Source organism: Achroia grisella, unplaced genomic scaffold, assembly GCF_030625045.1.
Source record: "Achroia grisella isolate CSIRO2021 unplaced genomic scaffold, CSIRO_AGI_Agris_v1 utg241, whole genome shotgun sequence".
Lineage (NCBI taxonomy): Eukaryota > Metazoa > Arthropoda > Insecta > Lepidoptera > Pyralidae > Achroia > Achroia grisella.
This window is the reverse complement of record NW_026712734.1, coordinates 1,445,076-1,461,090: the sequence shown is the minus strand read 5'-3', so window position 1 is coordinate 1,461,090 and position 16,015 is coordinate 1,445,076. Positions and strand designations below refer to the sequence as shown.

Below are 16,015 nucleotides of genomic sequence, written 5' to 3'. Positions count from 1 at the left end.
CAGGACAAAAAAATTGTAATATTAGTCTGTTGAGAGGACTCGTGGATGTAAGAAGTAAAACGTAAAAAAAGCACGCAGGATAAAATACAATTAGAAATAAAAACAATAACACTTGTAAAATAAGCTACCTAAAAAAGGCGAACAATGTTGTTTTCTTTAAAATAGGTATAAATTTTTTTGAGGGGTTTTAAAAGTAATTTTGGGTGATGGCGCCAGCCAGCCACAAAATTTCACGAAAACCAGCAAGAAGCTTATATGCTGCTTCACACTGGCAACACTGCTTCGGTGTCACAGTGTCACGTCGACAGATTCAATAAATAATCATACTGCTTTATTTGCATATACACCTTTTGTTGTTTTTTAATTAAATAAGTAAAATACAATTAATATAATGGATTTTTTTACATCTATTCCAACTCACATTGACTACGTGGGTCAAGCTAAGGCGGAAAAATTGTACAGAGCCATCATTACATTATTTAGTATCGTCGGCTTCATTTGGGGCTATATTGTTCAACAATTTTCTCAATCTGTCTACATTCTTGGCGCTGGATTTCTTTTAGCAGCAATTTTAACCCTACCACCATGGCCAATGTACCGTCGGAATGCTTTAAATTGGCAAAATCCAAGAAATACTGATGAAAAACCAACAGGAAAGAAAGGGAAGAAATAAAACATTTGTGTTGTTATTTGGAATTAAAATTTAATTTATACTACATTGTTTTTATTCATTAAGGTAATTGCCAAAAAATTTAACTAACAAATAGAGTTCATTTAGTTGAAACTGAAGCATTTCTTTAATTAAAATTTTATATTCTACACACATCTATCTATTATTCTTCCTTGTTCTCCTATTTTTCTATCTCAGACAAATTGACTGTGTGTTACAGTGCTACATTTTGTTTTACAGAGAGAGAGAAACTTGAAGTACATTCCGAGACTTGTGACTCAGTTGTAAGTTTAATAGTCTTACCATGCAGTCTTGTGTGTATAATAAAATAAAATAATTTTATATCTGGAAAATCTTCAATATTTTTTTCATGTTCTTCCTATGTGCCCCCATTTCTGATTTACGCCAACTGTATACAGTTTTATCTTACTTGTAAATAAAAATATCAGTTAAATTAGCCTATTAGTTACTTTTATTCCAAAATGTATCTGTGTTTGTAATATATATATATATAATAGAATAATATAAAATTAAATTAAAAATAGCTCATGTAAAATTTGTCAAAAATTATATGTAGCTATCAGAATTAATATGTTGTTGTGGTTCTGAACAAGCATGTTCAGTACCAAATAATGATGAGGTTGATCATGAGAAGCTTGGTTGCTCTGCTACAGTAAATGTATAGCAACAATATAATATTACTGATCCAAAATATTGGATATGTAAATTGAGATTAATAAGAATTTTTATCTTTGTTAAATGGTCAAGAGGAGTAAATATAAATAATAAAAAGTAGGAATAAGATTGAATTCCATATTTTATGTTCATTCACAATTTTATTTCAGATGTTATTGATTTGAATTTGTTTATGGTCTGTTAGTACTTACTGTACATATAAATATCAATCTTCTTTATGATATTTCAACATGTCTCTTTTATGGATGATAGAAATTAATTGTGGAGAAATTGAGAGGATTTTGGAACAAGGCACCAGTCTGACTATAAATTATTTAATATATCATACCATATAATTAAGATTCAGTGGAACCTATACCTCTCTAGTCATCCAAGAAGAAATGATTACCAATTTCATCATAAAATGAATACACTTTATTTATTCTTATTAGAAACATGTTATTTTCATCTTACAAAAATATTTTTAGATGGTGTTCTCATACATATTTGAACACCATTAAAACTGTAACAACAGCTTTATAACTCTGTTTTCATGGCTATACTACTGCTATATTTACATTTCAGTAGTAATATACGTTTTGGAGAAAACCATCTTTGAAATATTTTAAAATGCATCCCTGTATGAGAATTATAATACCAATAATAATACATGTAATAAACACTAAATTACTTACTGACACATGGTTAGACATTTTAAAACATTCCATAGATAGGTTCAAAATAAAAAACAATCAAAATTTATCCATAACTAGTAGATACATAACATAAACATTAATATTCTTATTTACACTCATTCAAAAGAGTAGTCAAATCAGAACCAAAGTCACATACATGATAATTATAGGCTTGGTTTTTTTTTATCTTTATTATATTTAATATGTTTTTTACTAAATTTGTGAAGTATTCAATGAACTTATTTCTCTGTTGTATATTTAGCACCAAATTTTATCTATATATCAATAAATAAATATTAATTTAATTAATGACCATATTAACTACAACAACAAACTTTTATAATAGCCTCTTCCCCCAAGACAAAGTGGGATATCACACTTTCACAATTCATTCGGGTTATTTTGTCATTAATTACATAAAATGTTTCTAGTTGTGCAACTCTCATTCACCACTCAACAAGAAAGTTTCTACTCAGATATTCTTTCTCAAGCTAGCATACTATATATATAATTAATAAAAAGATATGATAGACCTTATCAATTATTTCTTTATGAAACTATTCTATTGATTTTGTTATGTCATGATAAATGGTCATCGTAGTAACTATCCATACAATATTTAGCTGTTAACAAACAAAAACAATAACATTTGCCTTCACACTCTACACTTCTAGTTGTTAAAATAGATTTATAACAATTTTAATCTATCTTTCAACATATAAAAATACATTTGAATAAATATTAATCTGGTAAAGAGTCTTATATGACCCAAAGACTGTACAATATTAAATTTAGTAGTCCCGCTAAATAACTTTCATGCTTTTTACCAGTTAGTTAGTTTTCACCAGTTTCGGCCACCAGCTTATATAAGCGTAATAGTAACACCCGAGTTGCACAAAGATATGCAATAAATAATTAATCATTAAGACTAAGAAAATTAAAGACTAGTTGCAGTCACCTGCAGTTTTCAACAAACATTTATGAAGACACAAGGGGTCTATGAAAACCATTAATTTTTATTTAACCTATGGGTGATCTTTCCATTTCAATAAATATTATAAATCTTCATTCAACGTTATTTTCTCTCGGAGATTTTTAAAAACATTGTATATTCTACTTTCACTGCATATGTCACAATCTTCACCAGGAGTATCGGTGTTTGGAGTCTCACTTGAGGAACTATGTTCTGCGTTACCATCACTTTGCGTATTGGATTCACTAGGAATTTCATTGGCAGTTTCGTTCGTTTGTTTTTCAAATTCATTTGTTAAGGATGCACTATCTACTGGTTCTTCCTTGTCAAATAATTGCTGTATTGTGATAACCACAAACATAAATGTTACACCGTAGTTGACTACCATTAAAGACAAAGGCCCTAAGGCTAATACACATACTGCCATCGTGAATAATAATGCAGAAACAGCATCATAGTATTTCCTGAAAAAATAAAAATATTGAATAAGGATATTATATACAGTTCTTAATATATAGCCGTGAAGACAAACATAAGTTTTTGTATAAAAAGATTTGTCCTAACTGCTAATTTCAAATTGGATTCAAATATCTTCGTGGATCCAAATATAATGGATATGCGCCCAGTTTTGGTAACTGATTTTTTAACAAGTACTGTAATACACTACGTAAGTAGATATATATATAGCGGCGCACCCGCCGGTAGCCTCGCGCTGTTGGCTCGTTGCTAAGCAACGGATACCCTGGTAGCGGTTGGGCAACGGGAGGCCGGCGGCAGTTGGTCGTTGAATACCGCACGGCACGCTATAATCTTCCAAGTTATTTTAATTATTTTATGACGATCCAACAGTACTACTTTTATACTCACAATTTTTTTCTTGGACCATTTAGCTGCCATACAACGCCAGAACACAAGGAAAGTATTAAGCCCGCATGATATGAAGTATCTGGTTTCAATACCATAGTGTATCTAAAACAACAACATTATATAAAATTGCTAGATCTAATCTAGTAGTTAGATCGTCAGAAAAAAAAAGACATGGTCCCTTCAGTTTCTGGTGCAAAACATTTGAAATTACAAGGGAATCATTACTCATAAACATAAATAATATAGTGTATGTATACATTGATTTAAAATTGTAATATTTACTGTATAAAACATTATTATTAATAGATGACAGACAAGACAGAGACAAGTGTGCACAGAACGAAGCAAATAAACTCACTTGAAATTTCGCGCCCATGTCAATAAAGCAGGTACATTGACCATAGTAACCGATATCCACAGTAAGAAAAGCATCATATGGAAATGTATATTATTGAGATCCTCATCAACTTTGTTAATCACATCTTCATCAATATTTTGATCAGTATTGATGCTTGAATTTCCTTCATCTTGCTTTTCTATCGATTCAAGTACTGAGACAACTTTATGATTTTGTTCTGCACTCTCAATCTCTTTAGGCTCATTTTTAATATTTTCCTCTCCATCTGTTTCTACATTAGGGTTTTCTTTTTCATCCTCCGTAGCTGGTAACAGTGCGGCAGATTCAGTCGAATTTGTTATTTTAGAGGTGCTTTTATCATCCCTATTTTTTGATTTGAAAATACGACAAATCTTGGACATGACTTTGGCCATAAATTTGTAAACATAATCTTCCAAATATTCTTCATACATTTTTGAAAGCTGAAAGTAAGCATAATTTTTTTTGTAATCCAATTTCAGAAGTCTTAATAAAATAAATAAGATGGGACGTAAACACGGATAAAATTGTGATCATTCAACATTGGTTATCTTATCATTTTTGTATTTGTTGTTGAACGGAAGTACCACTCAAAAGTTATTTTTTATTTCCCGTAAACTATCTAACAGATAAGTAGAAAAATAATCTTTATATTCTCTATAACCAATCTACTACACGATATTTTTTTATTTCTTTGTAGCACCAACAGCACATTATGACATTTGTAATAGAATTTAAAATATTTTTATGTCTATTATTAAACGTATTGACAGCATATACCGTATTCAAATCTATATCCTTAAAATAGTAAAAAAACTTACTTAATACTTTAACTTATTAACTTCTTACCATAAAGGCATAGAAGGCTGCGCCAGCAACAAGAGCGGCTGCTCCGCATGAGAGGGGCACCGCTGCTACCAATGTCACTGTTACCAGTATGGGTATCTTCTGTAGGCCGGACGCCACCCGTTCTGCAAACCCACTACTGCCCCGCCATACTATCCTGTATTAAAAATACATCTGTGACGCCTCCATATGTACATATATCTGCCGACTTCTGAATAAATGTTAGGCAAAAACTTTATGTAATTGAAATAACAAACTAGTAATTGTCCACCTGATAGACTGCGGTGACCTTTATTTGTATACATACAAGCATACAGAATATATTGTAATATGTGTGGTATATCATTGAATGTCATTACTAACGACTAAGTTGTTGTCTGTCGAGGTAGAATATAGAAAGAATAAATATATAATAACACATTCCGCTTTAAATTTCGAGCCACCAGGACAATAAAAAAATCTTCTAACTCAATTCGTAAAACTATCAAAAATTTTAAATTTATATATAAGCACACTATGAAGACTGGACAAATAATCCATTCCTCCTGTTCTCACAGCAGCACTATACTTAAATAATATTCCATTAATATTATTTAAGTATAGTGCTGTGAGAACAGGAAGAATGGACACATAGTCGCAAAATGATGATTGAGTATTACATCATCACCATCAGCCCACTGCAGCCCTCTGATGGACATAAATATTACACCTGGAATCTTAATTACATAACTTTAACAAAGTACCTAAATAGCAATCGATGAGCCAATTGAGATGAAAACACCATGATCAATATCATTGCCGCCACCGCTATATTTAGAACGCCCAAAGCGGTCATGTACGCTGGTAATACTATAAGCGAACGGGTGAAGTACTGCAACTCTTGATTGTTCCAACTTGCATTCTCGAGTATAAATGATAGAAATGGTACTGACCTGCAAACAGCAAGCAATTAAAATGGTAGGCTTAGACAATTCACACAAATTTAATTTTAATTAAATTGAATCGATAGGTCCAAGCTATAAATATTTTAAATCAAAGAATACACCTCACAGTCATCAGAAATACTTATGCTACCATTGTAGCATAATATCGATTAGTGTCAAGAACGGTCAATATATAAAAAATATTCTGTATACTATTATAGAATAGAGTACCAGTAATTATTAATATTATTGACCGTTCGTTAATTACTCAAAAGGTACATCTCGGTTAAAAAAAGTTTTACTTCTATTATCATCATCATCTGCTTCTTCTTTACCCCATTTATTTCGGGTCCGCTTAATATGTTTTCTATTCCATTCATCCCTGTTCGCAGTCATCCCGTTATTTACTCCTTTTCTTACCACATCATCTTTTACACGCCCATCCATCTCTTTTCGGCCTTTCTCTGCCCTTATAACCATCCACATTCATATAAAACTTTCTATTCTTTATTTACTTTAAATAGTAACTTCAAAGAAATATAACTATGACTTCATTATTGAATATAATAATTTGATACCTGTACATTCGATATTTTGCTACTAACATAGGTTATTGACTATTCTGGAATGTAAATATTTGTTATGATGCAGTGATTACTCTCCATTAGATTCATTATAACCTTCTTCGAAATTACAATAGTACTAAATAATTGTATAAGACAATTGTGCCGTTGTACTATAACCTATTACTTTTTTAACAAAATCACTTACATCAATGCAACAGCACCGAATCTAGCAAACACTAAAGCGTAATATGGCTTAACACCTTCGCTCATAAGCGCTCCGTGTATTGACAGGCACGTGCCGTGCTCGCGTAAATGCAGAATGCTGCTTCTGGCTGCTAACAAGACTATAGCAGCAATGTATGGCACCAACACAGGTGTGTAATTTCGCGCCAACTGTGCTAGGCGATGGTACCATGAAGATGATATACTGAAAAAAAAATATATATATATAATACTTTTTATGTAATATAGTGAAAATGTCTTTTTTTATGGTGATGTACTTAACGGGTATGTAATTATTCTAAAGGTAATGCTCTATAATAATAATGATTGACTAAAATAAAAAACACGGTTATTAAACTTTTAAAATACCTGTAGAAACGAGTATATAACTAAAAAAATATATTCCAGGCATTTTACCTTATAGTATAAGTACATTGAGGGTCCAACAACAATGTTATTTTAACGTGTTGTGTGGATTCTGATCCAACTGTGACATTAGGGTTACTTTGGAAGAGTCGTAATTTCATTGGCGTCTGCTTCAACTGTCTGCAAAATAATTAACACTTACATAAATAACATCTAGTCCCGAACTAACAATATAAACAATCGATATAACGATACAAACAATCATTGTCATGAATACAATGTTTGTACCGTGTGATGAATGGAACCCGTATGTATAAACAGTATGACGGCGTGCTAAACCGCTAGACCACCGAGGCTGTGAAATAAGTAATAAAGTGTTGAAATTTTAAATAAGAATAAAATACTTGTGTTGTTGAAGTCATTTGCATTAAGTGAATATAGTAATAACATAGTTATTATCTGTATATATCTTTATGCCTATTATTTCCCTCAAGATCAGGTCACTTACATACGTGTTAGGTAGAAATAATATGTAACTGGTTTAGTTACATAGTCACGTCATTATAAGACACCATGCACATCGCCATTTCGGAGGACCTAAATATATGCCTCCAGACACTGTAATTTCACTACCATGTATCATGCTCCAACCGTAGTGGGCTTAATGGATAAGATAGACGTGATCCCTCTGTATCATCCATTTCAGCCAATCGCAAACGAATTTGTATAAAGTTTAAATCTGGTCACCTACACCTACGAGTATATATTATATATTGCACATTTGAAGACAATATTTTAAAGTGCATGTTAGGAATTTCGTTAGCAAAGGTCTTATCTCTAAAAGAGATCACTTCCAGTCTACCTAAAACAGAGTGACACAGAAAGTAGTGTGGGGGTCACAAAAGCGCAAATAATAATTGTTTGAAAAGAGAACATAACTAATTAAAGTCCAATACAATATGTATATGTATATTTAATACAATATATACCTAAAAGTTATAGAAATACATTATAAACATATATAAACATGAATACATACGACAACGATGAAACTTAATATTCAATGGAAGAGAGGTAGTGCGATTTTAATCCTTTCTTAAATGAGCCGATAGAGGGACTTATACGAAATAAAAAAGAAGACATAATAGTAAATCTAAAATACGTACGTAAAGTAGTGATAGTATTCATGATTCTTCGCCCATGGAACATGCATCTCAGCAGACACGTGATATTGTATTGCCTTACAACTCGGCGTAGGTTCCACATACAGCAAATACGCTTGATCTAACGTATTGAAATCAGGCAACAAAAGTTCGTAATACAGACTATCTTGTTCAGTTTCCGCCTTAACTACTGACTTTCCAAATGAAAAAATGGAAGGCAATGATACTGTAATTTCTCTTGATGCGTGGTCGTTTATATCAACATTTAAAGTTACCTATAAAATAGAAATATTATTAGCAGACACTTTGTGCATGCAATAGTGAATACATAATTTGGGATGGGATAGGAATAATCAGCATCCTATATATTTGGTGAGATACCAAAATGGACATAGAGAAAGATTAAGTGGTATTATTTACATAAGATATAATAAAATGTATTGAAGGTCTCTAACAATTATTCGAAAATAAAAAAAAACATTGCATTCTTAATAAATACAGTTAATTATTTTTTGCTCATTTCCTTACTTTTCACTATAATTTTTATAATAAAGGGAAGTACCAAGAAGATAAAACATTCAGGACTGAAATTCCAGTTTCATTAATTAAAGGCATTGGCAAATGTTCGATGTCTGGATCATAAAAGGCATACAGACAGGGGTATGTCCCTGTCTGTATGCCTTTTATGATCCAGATTCTATGCTTTGTTGGTACAAAACCTATTTATTAACATCAAACTGCGTAAAATATATAAATATAATAACACCTTAAAATAAAATTTGTAACGCTGTTTTCAATACTCTAAACCACCTATATACGAAAGTATAGATTTTATTCAGTAAATTTTGTGATATTCAATTATCTATATCAGTTTAAAATAAATTGACTAGTACTCTAGACGCACAGTTGCGAAATTTACTACTTTGACTGACTGATGTATACAAGTATACATAAGTGAGTGAAAGTAGTAAGTTCAACGTACTCATAATACAGACTATTGAAATGTAAGGAGTAGATATTAAATTGATAACTTTAGCGTATTCTGGAACTAAACTCGACAATGAAACTTACAAATCCTACCTCTTAACAAAAAAGTAAACATTTACCGGTCTCCTGGTCGGTGATACTTTGACTACCACGTGACTCCAATCGGGATGTTGTTTTTTTATAGTATGAAGATGCACAGTTGCCAATTTACGTTTACCAAAGCCATTTGCAGCACCAGTCCAACGGCTTAATTCGGTTAAAGATGTACCATATTTGCTGGAATGTTTCATAACAATATAATAAAACAGCACGAGAGCATTCAAAATTTTATTTTGATGCAAGACCTTGCATATCTTAACAAATGTAGCTTCTCATAAATTTTACTTCGGTACTTACTGTATCTAACAACTATGTTATTAAGTAAACATAATGTCAGTATTGTCGACTAAATGAAACAAAACTGTTGTAATATATTTATCTAGTAATGAATTGAATTGTCAATTAACGGTTCTTTTTTAATTATCGCTATTCTCATAAAACTCGTATTTTTTCTAATATATCCAATGAGTAATGTAATGGAATGCTAAAAATATTTAAGTTCCAAAGTTTAATATGACAGTATTCGAACCTACGGTTTTTGAGTGTTGACAACTAATCCGCATCAAAAGAGTAAGGATTTAATCCAGTGGCATTAAACAATTGAAATATATAATAATAATAAAAATAACGGAATATAACAATAAATGAGTCATAATAAAATATTTCATTTGTAATATTGGACACATCCCGGATATATTTTACTTGAATAATGGAATATGTAAAATGATAATAAAACAGATAACTTTAAAGATTTTGTACAAGAGCAAATAAAGTTATCAATGAGATAAAGATGAAGACTGAAGGATTTACATATTAATCATATACGTGATAGTATGTGTGCCAGTTTAAACGATAAAATCAAAAACCACTTACCAATATCTATAATTGGAGGCTGTATATTTAGCGTTACAACCAAATATCCAATCTTTATTAGTCATGTTAATCGATTCTATAGCCACAAATCGATTTTGGGGGAAATTTATTAATCTGATCATTAAATATGTAGCTCTGAAAAAAACAACATAACAATAAACTAAGAAGAACATAAAAAATAAGTAATAAATGTAATAGAAATTACTTTAACTATAACACTGGAATAGAGTTAAAAATTCATAATCTTAATACATATTTGTTTGTATTATAATGCTTATACTTTTATTTACTGGAACAACATTATTTGTGCGAACTTAGTTTCTAAAGCTAAATTATTTAATGTTTTTAGTAAATGAGGCGTAAACTCTTTTGTACTTAATATGGATATTTTACATGTCCTAAAAATAGGAACCGACATCAATGAATACTATAAACTTATTACTAGGACAATAACATTTGGCATTTTGGACTTGAATACCATCATTCTCTAATTTTATTGATTGATGTTATCATCTTCATGACTATTCATTTTCATAGCAACTAATCTAATCAGGCAACAAAAAAACCATCATGTTAGTCAAATGGATTTAATTGATAACCTACATTCTATATTGCATTACTATCAATAATAGGACAAGACATCATAATGAAACTAAGTTTTTAAAGCAAATATAAGCTTCTCTGTCGGTTTATTGTAATATTTTTTAACAAAATCTCAAAACTTTGTGAAAGTACTTTTAAATATCCGGAAGATAGATATGTAGAACTAGACAAGCTATTCCAGCTATATGCTGGCACATATTACTTGGTCATCATGTAGGTTTTATAGGTGAAGGAATTAAAAAAATATATCCAACATGTATTCTTTTAGCTTACATGCATTACAAATAATCCAATCTTTTAATATTTTAGACAAGTTAATTACATTCTATACTTCTACAAGTACTGAAAAAAGAACGATCTAAGTATGTCTACCAAATTAATCTTATCTTTTGCCTTCGCAATGAACAGAATATACAAACAGGAAATAATGATGACGCAACGGTGTAATCTTAAAATAAAATCACTGTTTCCACGTTTGGAAATATGCCAGTGTGTTGGCAAAGATTTATGATTTCTGACATATCTGCTATTTAGAAGATAATTTCGTCACTCTAATTGCGTGGAATGGTATAAGTATATACTTGTACTGTATCTCGCGTTTTTAAAGGTTTTGTGGATGCTCACATAATAGTCATATATGAAAATGTCTGTGCTTAGAATCAGAAACTTAAGATATTCTATATTGATATGTAGCTTTTCCTGATTAAATAGATATTAAACAATAATTTCCAAAACAATTTAGTTCAAATTAGTCATCCTAGTCACAACTTACTTATTTATTTCTGGTCTTGATATTTGATAGATTCGTCTGTTATCCTCATACCAAAATGCGTCCATTATCATGGTTACATTTGGGCGATTTATATCTGGACTCAGAAACATTGAACGATTGGCCTAAAAACAGTGTTAAATATATATTAATAGTAATAATAATCCCAGGACAAGTTACACAGCGCCATCTAGACCCAAGTTAAGCCAGCAAGAGCATGTGTTAAAAACAATATTATATGATCTATCTCTATCTATGATCACAGATATTTTTTTCGTAAATATATAAATATTAAACATTGACAACACCCAGACCAATACAAATAATCATACTCAGAAATACAAATGTTTGTGCTGTGCGAGGAATCGAACGCGCGACCATCGGAATTAAGGCAGTGTGCTATACCGCTAAACCACGGAGGCTGTCTACAACATTATAAAAACAAGTACATATTTTTAAAAATAAAATTCTATATTTATTACAACTACTTTTTAATTTAATTCTCGATTTATTTATACCAATAACTTGGATAATAAAAAAATTCAGTGAATACTTAATACACACTATAAGACTTAAAACAATTACAAATATTATAAGCCATTATAGTTCTTATTTTACTATACCTGGAAGTATTCCTTGGCTTTGGAACTTAATATTTGGTTGTCTTCCTTGATCTGTGCAGTCCAAGGGTCAATAATAGAGAACAGAAATTTATTAATTGCCATAACAAGCTGCTTACACCACACTATACTCAAATGATCAGTAGTGACCCACACCCCTGGGACAGCTGAAGTCTAAAACAAATGAGCAATCTTTAATTAATAAATATATCACCATCACAGCTGCAATCATATTTGGGGTAGTTAGAGCATTCCCATTAATGTTGTGATAAAAGCAAAATTTATTTAATTTGCTGATTTGAATTCATATTACACAAGGACAGTTTGTGCTATAAAAATTTACAATTGATAATTTTATTCAACACATTAGAGTAAAAAAATACCACACAGAATACATATAATTAATACCAACAAATTAAATCAAAATGTTATAACTTACCAATGCAGATATAAAACTTTCATTAGAAGATGTCAACCAAGATGGCACTAAAATGTCCTTTGGGCCACTACCAAAGCTTAGCAAGAATTTCTTTTGTTTAACTTCAGGTTCTCTATTTACATTTTGCTCCCATTCAATATCAATCAGTTTGTAATAATCATTCATAGCCATATCAAAGTTGATGACAGGTGCTTGCAATGGAGCAGCCAGTGTTATTCCTATTGATGTTGTATTTAATGTACTTGGATATGCTAAAAGACGCTTGACGATCAGACCTCCCTATAGAAATATTTAACTGTAAGTCTACATTATTTCATAAAGACCCCTACCCACTACTTTGTACCCATGAATGTTAAAAAAAAATTGAAAAAAGTGCAGATGCTCAATCTATCCACACTATTTCTTGTTAAGCAATTCATACAACACTACTGAAGATGAATGTCAATATATACATTTGTAAACATTTACCATGGAATGACCAATTAAAATAACAGATGTTGGTACATTCTTTGTATATCTATTGCTTTTATAGAGGCTGAGTATTCTCGATATACATGCTGATGCAAACTCTGTCTGATCCTGCAACACTCCTCCATATAATGCCGACAGTTCTTCATTGTAACTAACTGAAAGAAAATATAAAAATATATAAGTATCACAGTTAAACAAAATTTAATGCAATGTAAACATCTATTATTAAATTAAGAAATAAATTCTTCTCAATTTAATCTAAAAACTTGATAATGCAAAAGTTACTCAAATGTCCTATATTTTTTTTTTTTTTCTCTTTTATCTATCTGCGATCAGCCAATTAGCTTTTATTAGATCATCCATAAGCATGATTTTTATTTTTTAGTCGGGATTTTCTGCTAGGTAGAAGATGGTAGGTTTATTTGATGCACAGTGCTTAAGCAATGTGCATCAATAAACTTAAAAATTTGCTTAATTTAAATACAATTCACTTCTTGTCATATCAGGTTGACAATTAAATGTAATTAGTAACAGGTGGATTTAGGAAACAAACATTTTAAGATAGTAGAAACTAAAATTGCTTTAAATTTAGTACCCACTGCACCCGCACATAACTTTTACTACATCTATTCATAGTCTTCAAGTGATTGCAGGAAGGACACAGAAAAAAATATTGAAGGCCTACTTACTTGTAAAATAATCAAAATGATATTCATTTCCACTATCCAAGGCTTTCCTCAGAGCAACAGATGCCAATGAGCGAGCTTGCATATGACTCCCTGAGTTACCAGGTAGATATAAAACTGGAACACCATCAAACCTTAAACATAACAGATTGTTTTAAAGTTATTCATTAATATTGTAATGTTTATTGAATACAGTCACACATTCACTGTAGAATGAAGACACATATATTAAATATGTTTAGCTACAAGATTTTTTAACTAAGAAGTAACATAATATTAAATTAGTTGCTAGACATTAGTTCCTAATTTATTTTTAAAAGAAATTATTTCCAATGCCACTTTTAACGAGATTTTAATTATCTATCTATCTAAAATGGCATTATGTGATATAGTACCATTTTAGATAATGGATAATTATTATAATAAAATCTCATCATAATATAATAACCACCTTTATAACAATTATAATAACCTTTTTAGTTTATAACTCTAAAAATAATATACAAATAGGGACTGAGAAAAAAGTGGACATAAACATATGCCAAATAATGTAACAAAAGCAAGGGAATATATTAAATTATTTTATATGTAACATCAATATTGATTAAAAGTACCTTTTCAATAATACATACCACATTTTTCTAGCTCTCTCAGTAAGCCTCCCCTCGCTGTAGGCGTACAGTCCATATTGTGGGAATATCCTATTTTCAGGCACAGATATTGCCTGAAGACAAATAAATTCTATAAGAATAGATTAAAATATTTTAACGAATAAATATTTAATTTATAAACTCACCACAAATTGAGGAAATTCAAACATATAAGTCATTAGACAATAATTACTTTTGTCGGTGAAATGTAAATTTAATGCACCCAGAAGGTATCCAATAACAAATACTATTGAGATAATTTGAAAAATACTAGAACCAAATACTTTTATTAACTTCATTTTCAATCACATTAATAATATAGTTTACATTAAAAATTATTCATAAATAAGAAAAGCAAATATTTTTCTTGAATTTATATTATGAAATAAAATCTAAACCGTCTAAACGTCTGTACCGATCAGAAAGTAGAACGATGTCTGTGACAGTGACAGTGACACAAGAAAAATAAATGCGATGGACAGATAACAACAATGATAGTAATGCGCACCCATCTAGAGGGGTGAAGGTTGGGGCCTCGGGGCGAATCTCTTTATTTGCATCAATCTCTGGGGATAACAATCCCTGTGTAGCTGGATAAGCCTCTTAATTACATCTTATAGATTACTTAAAGAATAAAGTAACCCCAGGGACATAAAATACAATTTAACTTAAGAAGTATATATACATTATTGTGTTATACTCGGGACTAATAGTAACGGTTTTTGTTATATTTTTAAATTTTATACTTATTCGGTTTCTTTGATTTGATTTCTCTTATACGTACAGGTTTCCATAACTATAAGATTGTTTCATCAAAATAAATTTTATATTTCACTGAAACAAAGACTATTTGCCTTTTTTATAAGAAATGACCTTAGCATAGTGTCATATTTCATAAAACAAGCACCTATTTAAAATATTTAGATCATTTAATGAAAAAAGTGATGGTTTGTAGCTTAATACTATATATACGGAAACCACAAAAAAAAATATTCGTTTGCATAATACGACAGTAATGGAAACACCAATGTAAGTCCGATTGGGCTAAAAACGACTTGTATCTAGAGCCGTAAAACATATTAATAAAAAAAAATCCGACGTCGAAGCCGTCAATGTATGAAAAAACACAACCTATGAAAAAACTTTGTTTACCGTTTTCCTTGGCTGAAGAATTGACTTATATTCTTCATCTAAGCGTTTTAAATTTATTGTTTGATTCTGTAATTAATGATTTGATTTAAGTTTTCAATTTGTCAAACATATTTATTTGATTGCTTTACTTTTTTTCTCTTTGAATTTATACCGGTTGTTCAAAACTGTCGGGAATTTGTTTTTATTGTTACTACAGTATGTTGTGTAGATACAGTTGCAGTATTGTTTAGGTAAGCATCGTTTTATAAAATGAAAACCTCCGAAAGTTTTTATTACACCAATCCTCGTGATAATGATCAACATTTGTCATTAAGACAACGCACT

At 30.4% G+C, this 16,015-nt stretch overlaps 2 protein-coding genes across 2 annotated transcripts; one reads left to right on the top strand and one right to left on the bottom strand.

The window, feature by feature from the left end:
• Positions 1-281: 281 nt before the first annotated feature.
• On the top strand, positions 282-713 carry LOC131842603 (signal peptidase complex subunit 1). Its single transcript, XM_059191179.1, has one exon. It carries the CDS (start codon positions 392-394, stop codon positions 671-673), a length of 282 nt encoding a protein of 93 aa, XP_059047162.1. The 5' UTR covers positions 282-391; the 3' UTR covers positions 674-713.
• A 1,297-nt stretch (positions 714-2,010) lies between these two features.
• LOC131842486 (GPI inositol-deacylase) lies at positions 2,011-14,924 on the bottom strand. Its single transcript, XM_059191024.1, has 17 exons — positions 14,686-14,924; positions 14,522-14,613; positions 13,893-14,023; positions 13,201-13,358; positions 12,733-13,011; positions 12,297-12,467; positions 11,677-11,798; positions 10,302-10,436; positions 9,449-9,605; positions 8,346-8,617; positions 7,231-7,359; positions 6,797-7,018; positions 5,846-6,034; positions 5,106-5,259; positions 4,239-4,699; positions 3,881-3,982; positions 2,011-3,477 (listed from the first exon to the last, which is right to left on the bottom strand). The coding sequence occupies exons 1-17, from the start codon at positions 14,836-14,838 to the stop codon at positions 3,096-3,098; spliced, it is 3,309 nt and encodes a 1,102-aa protein (XP_059047007.1). The 5' UTR covers positions 14,839-14,924; the 3' UTR covers positions 2,011-3,095.
• Positions 14,925-16,015: the final 1,091 nt, after the last annotated feature.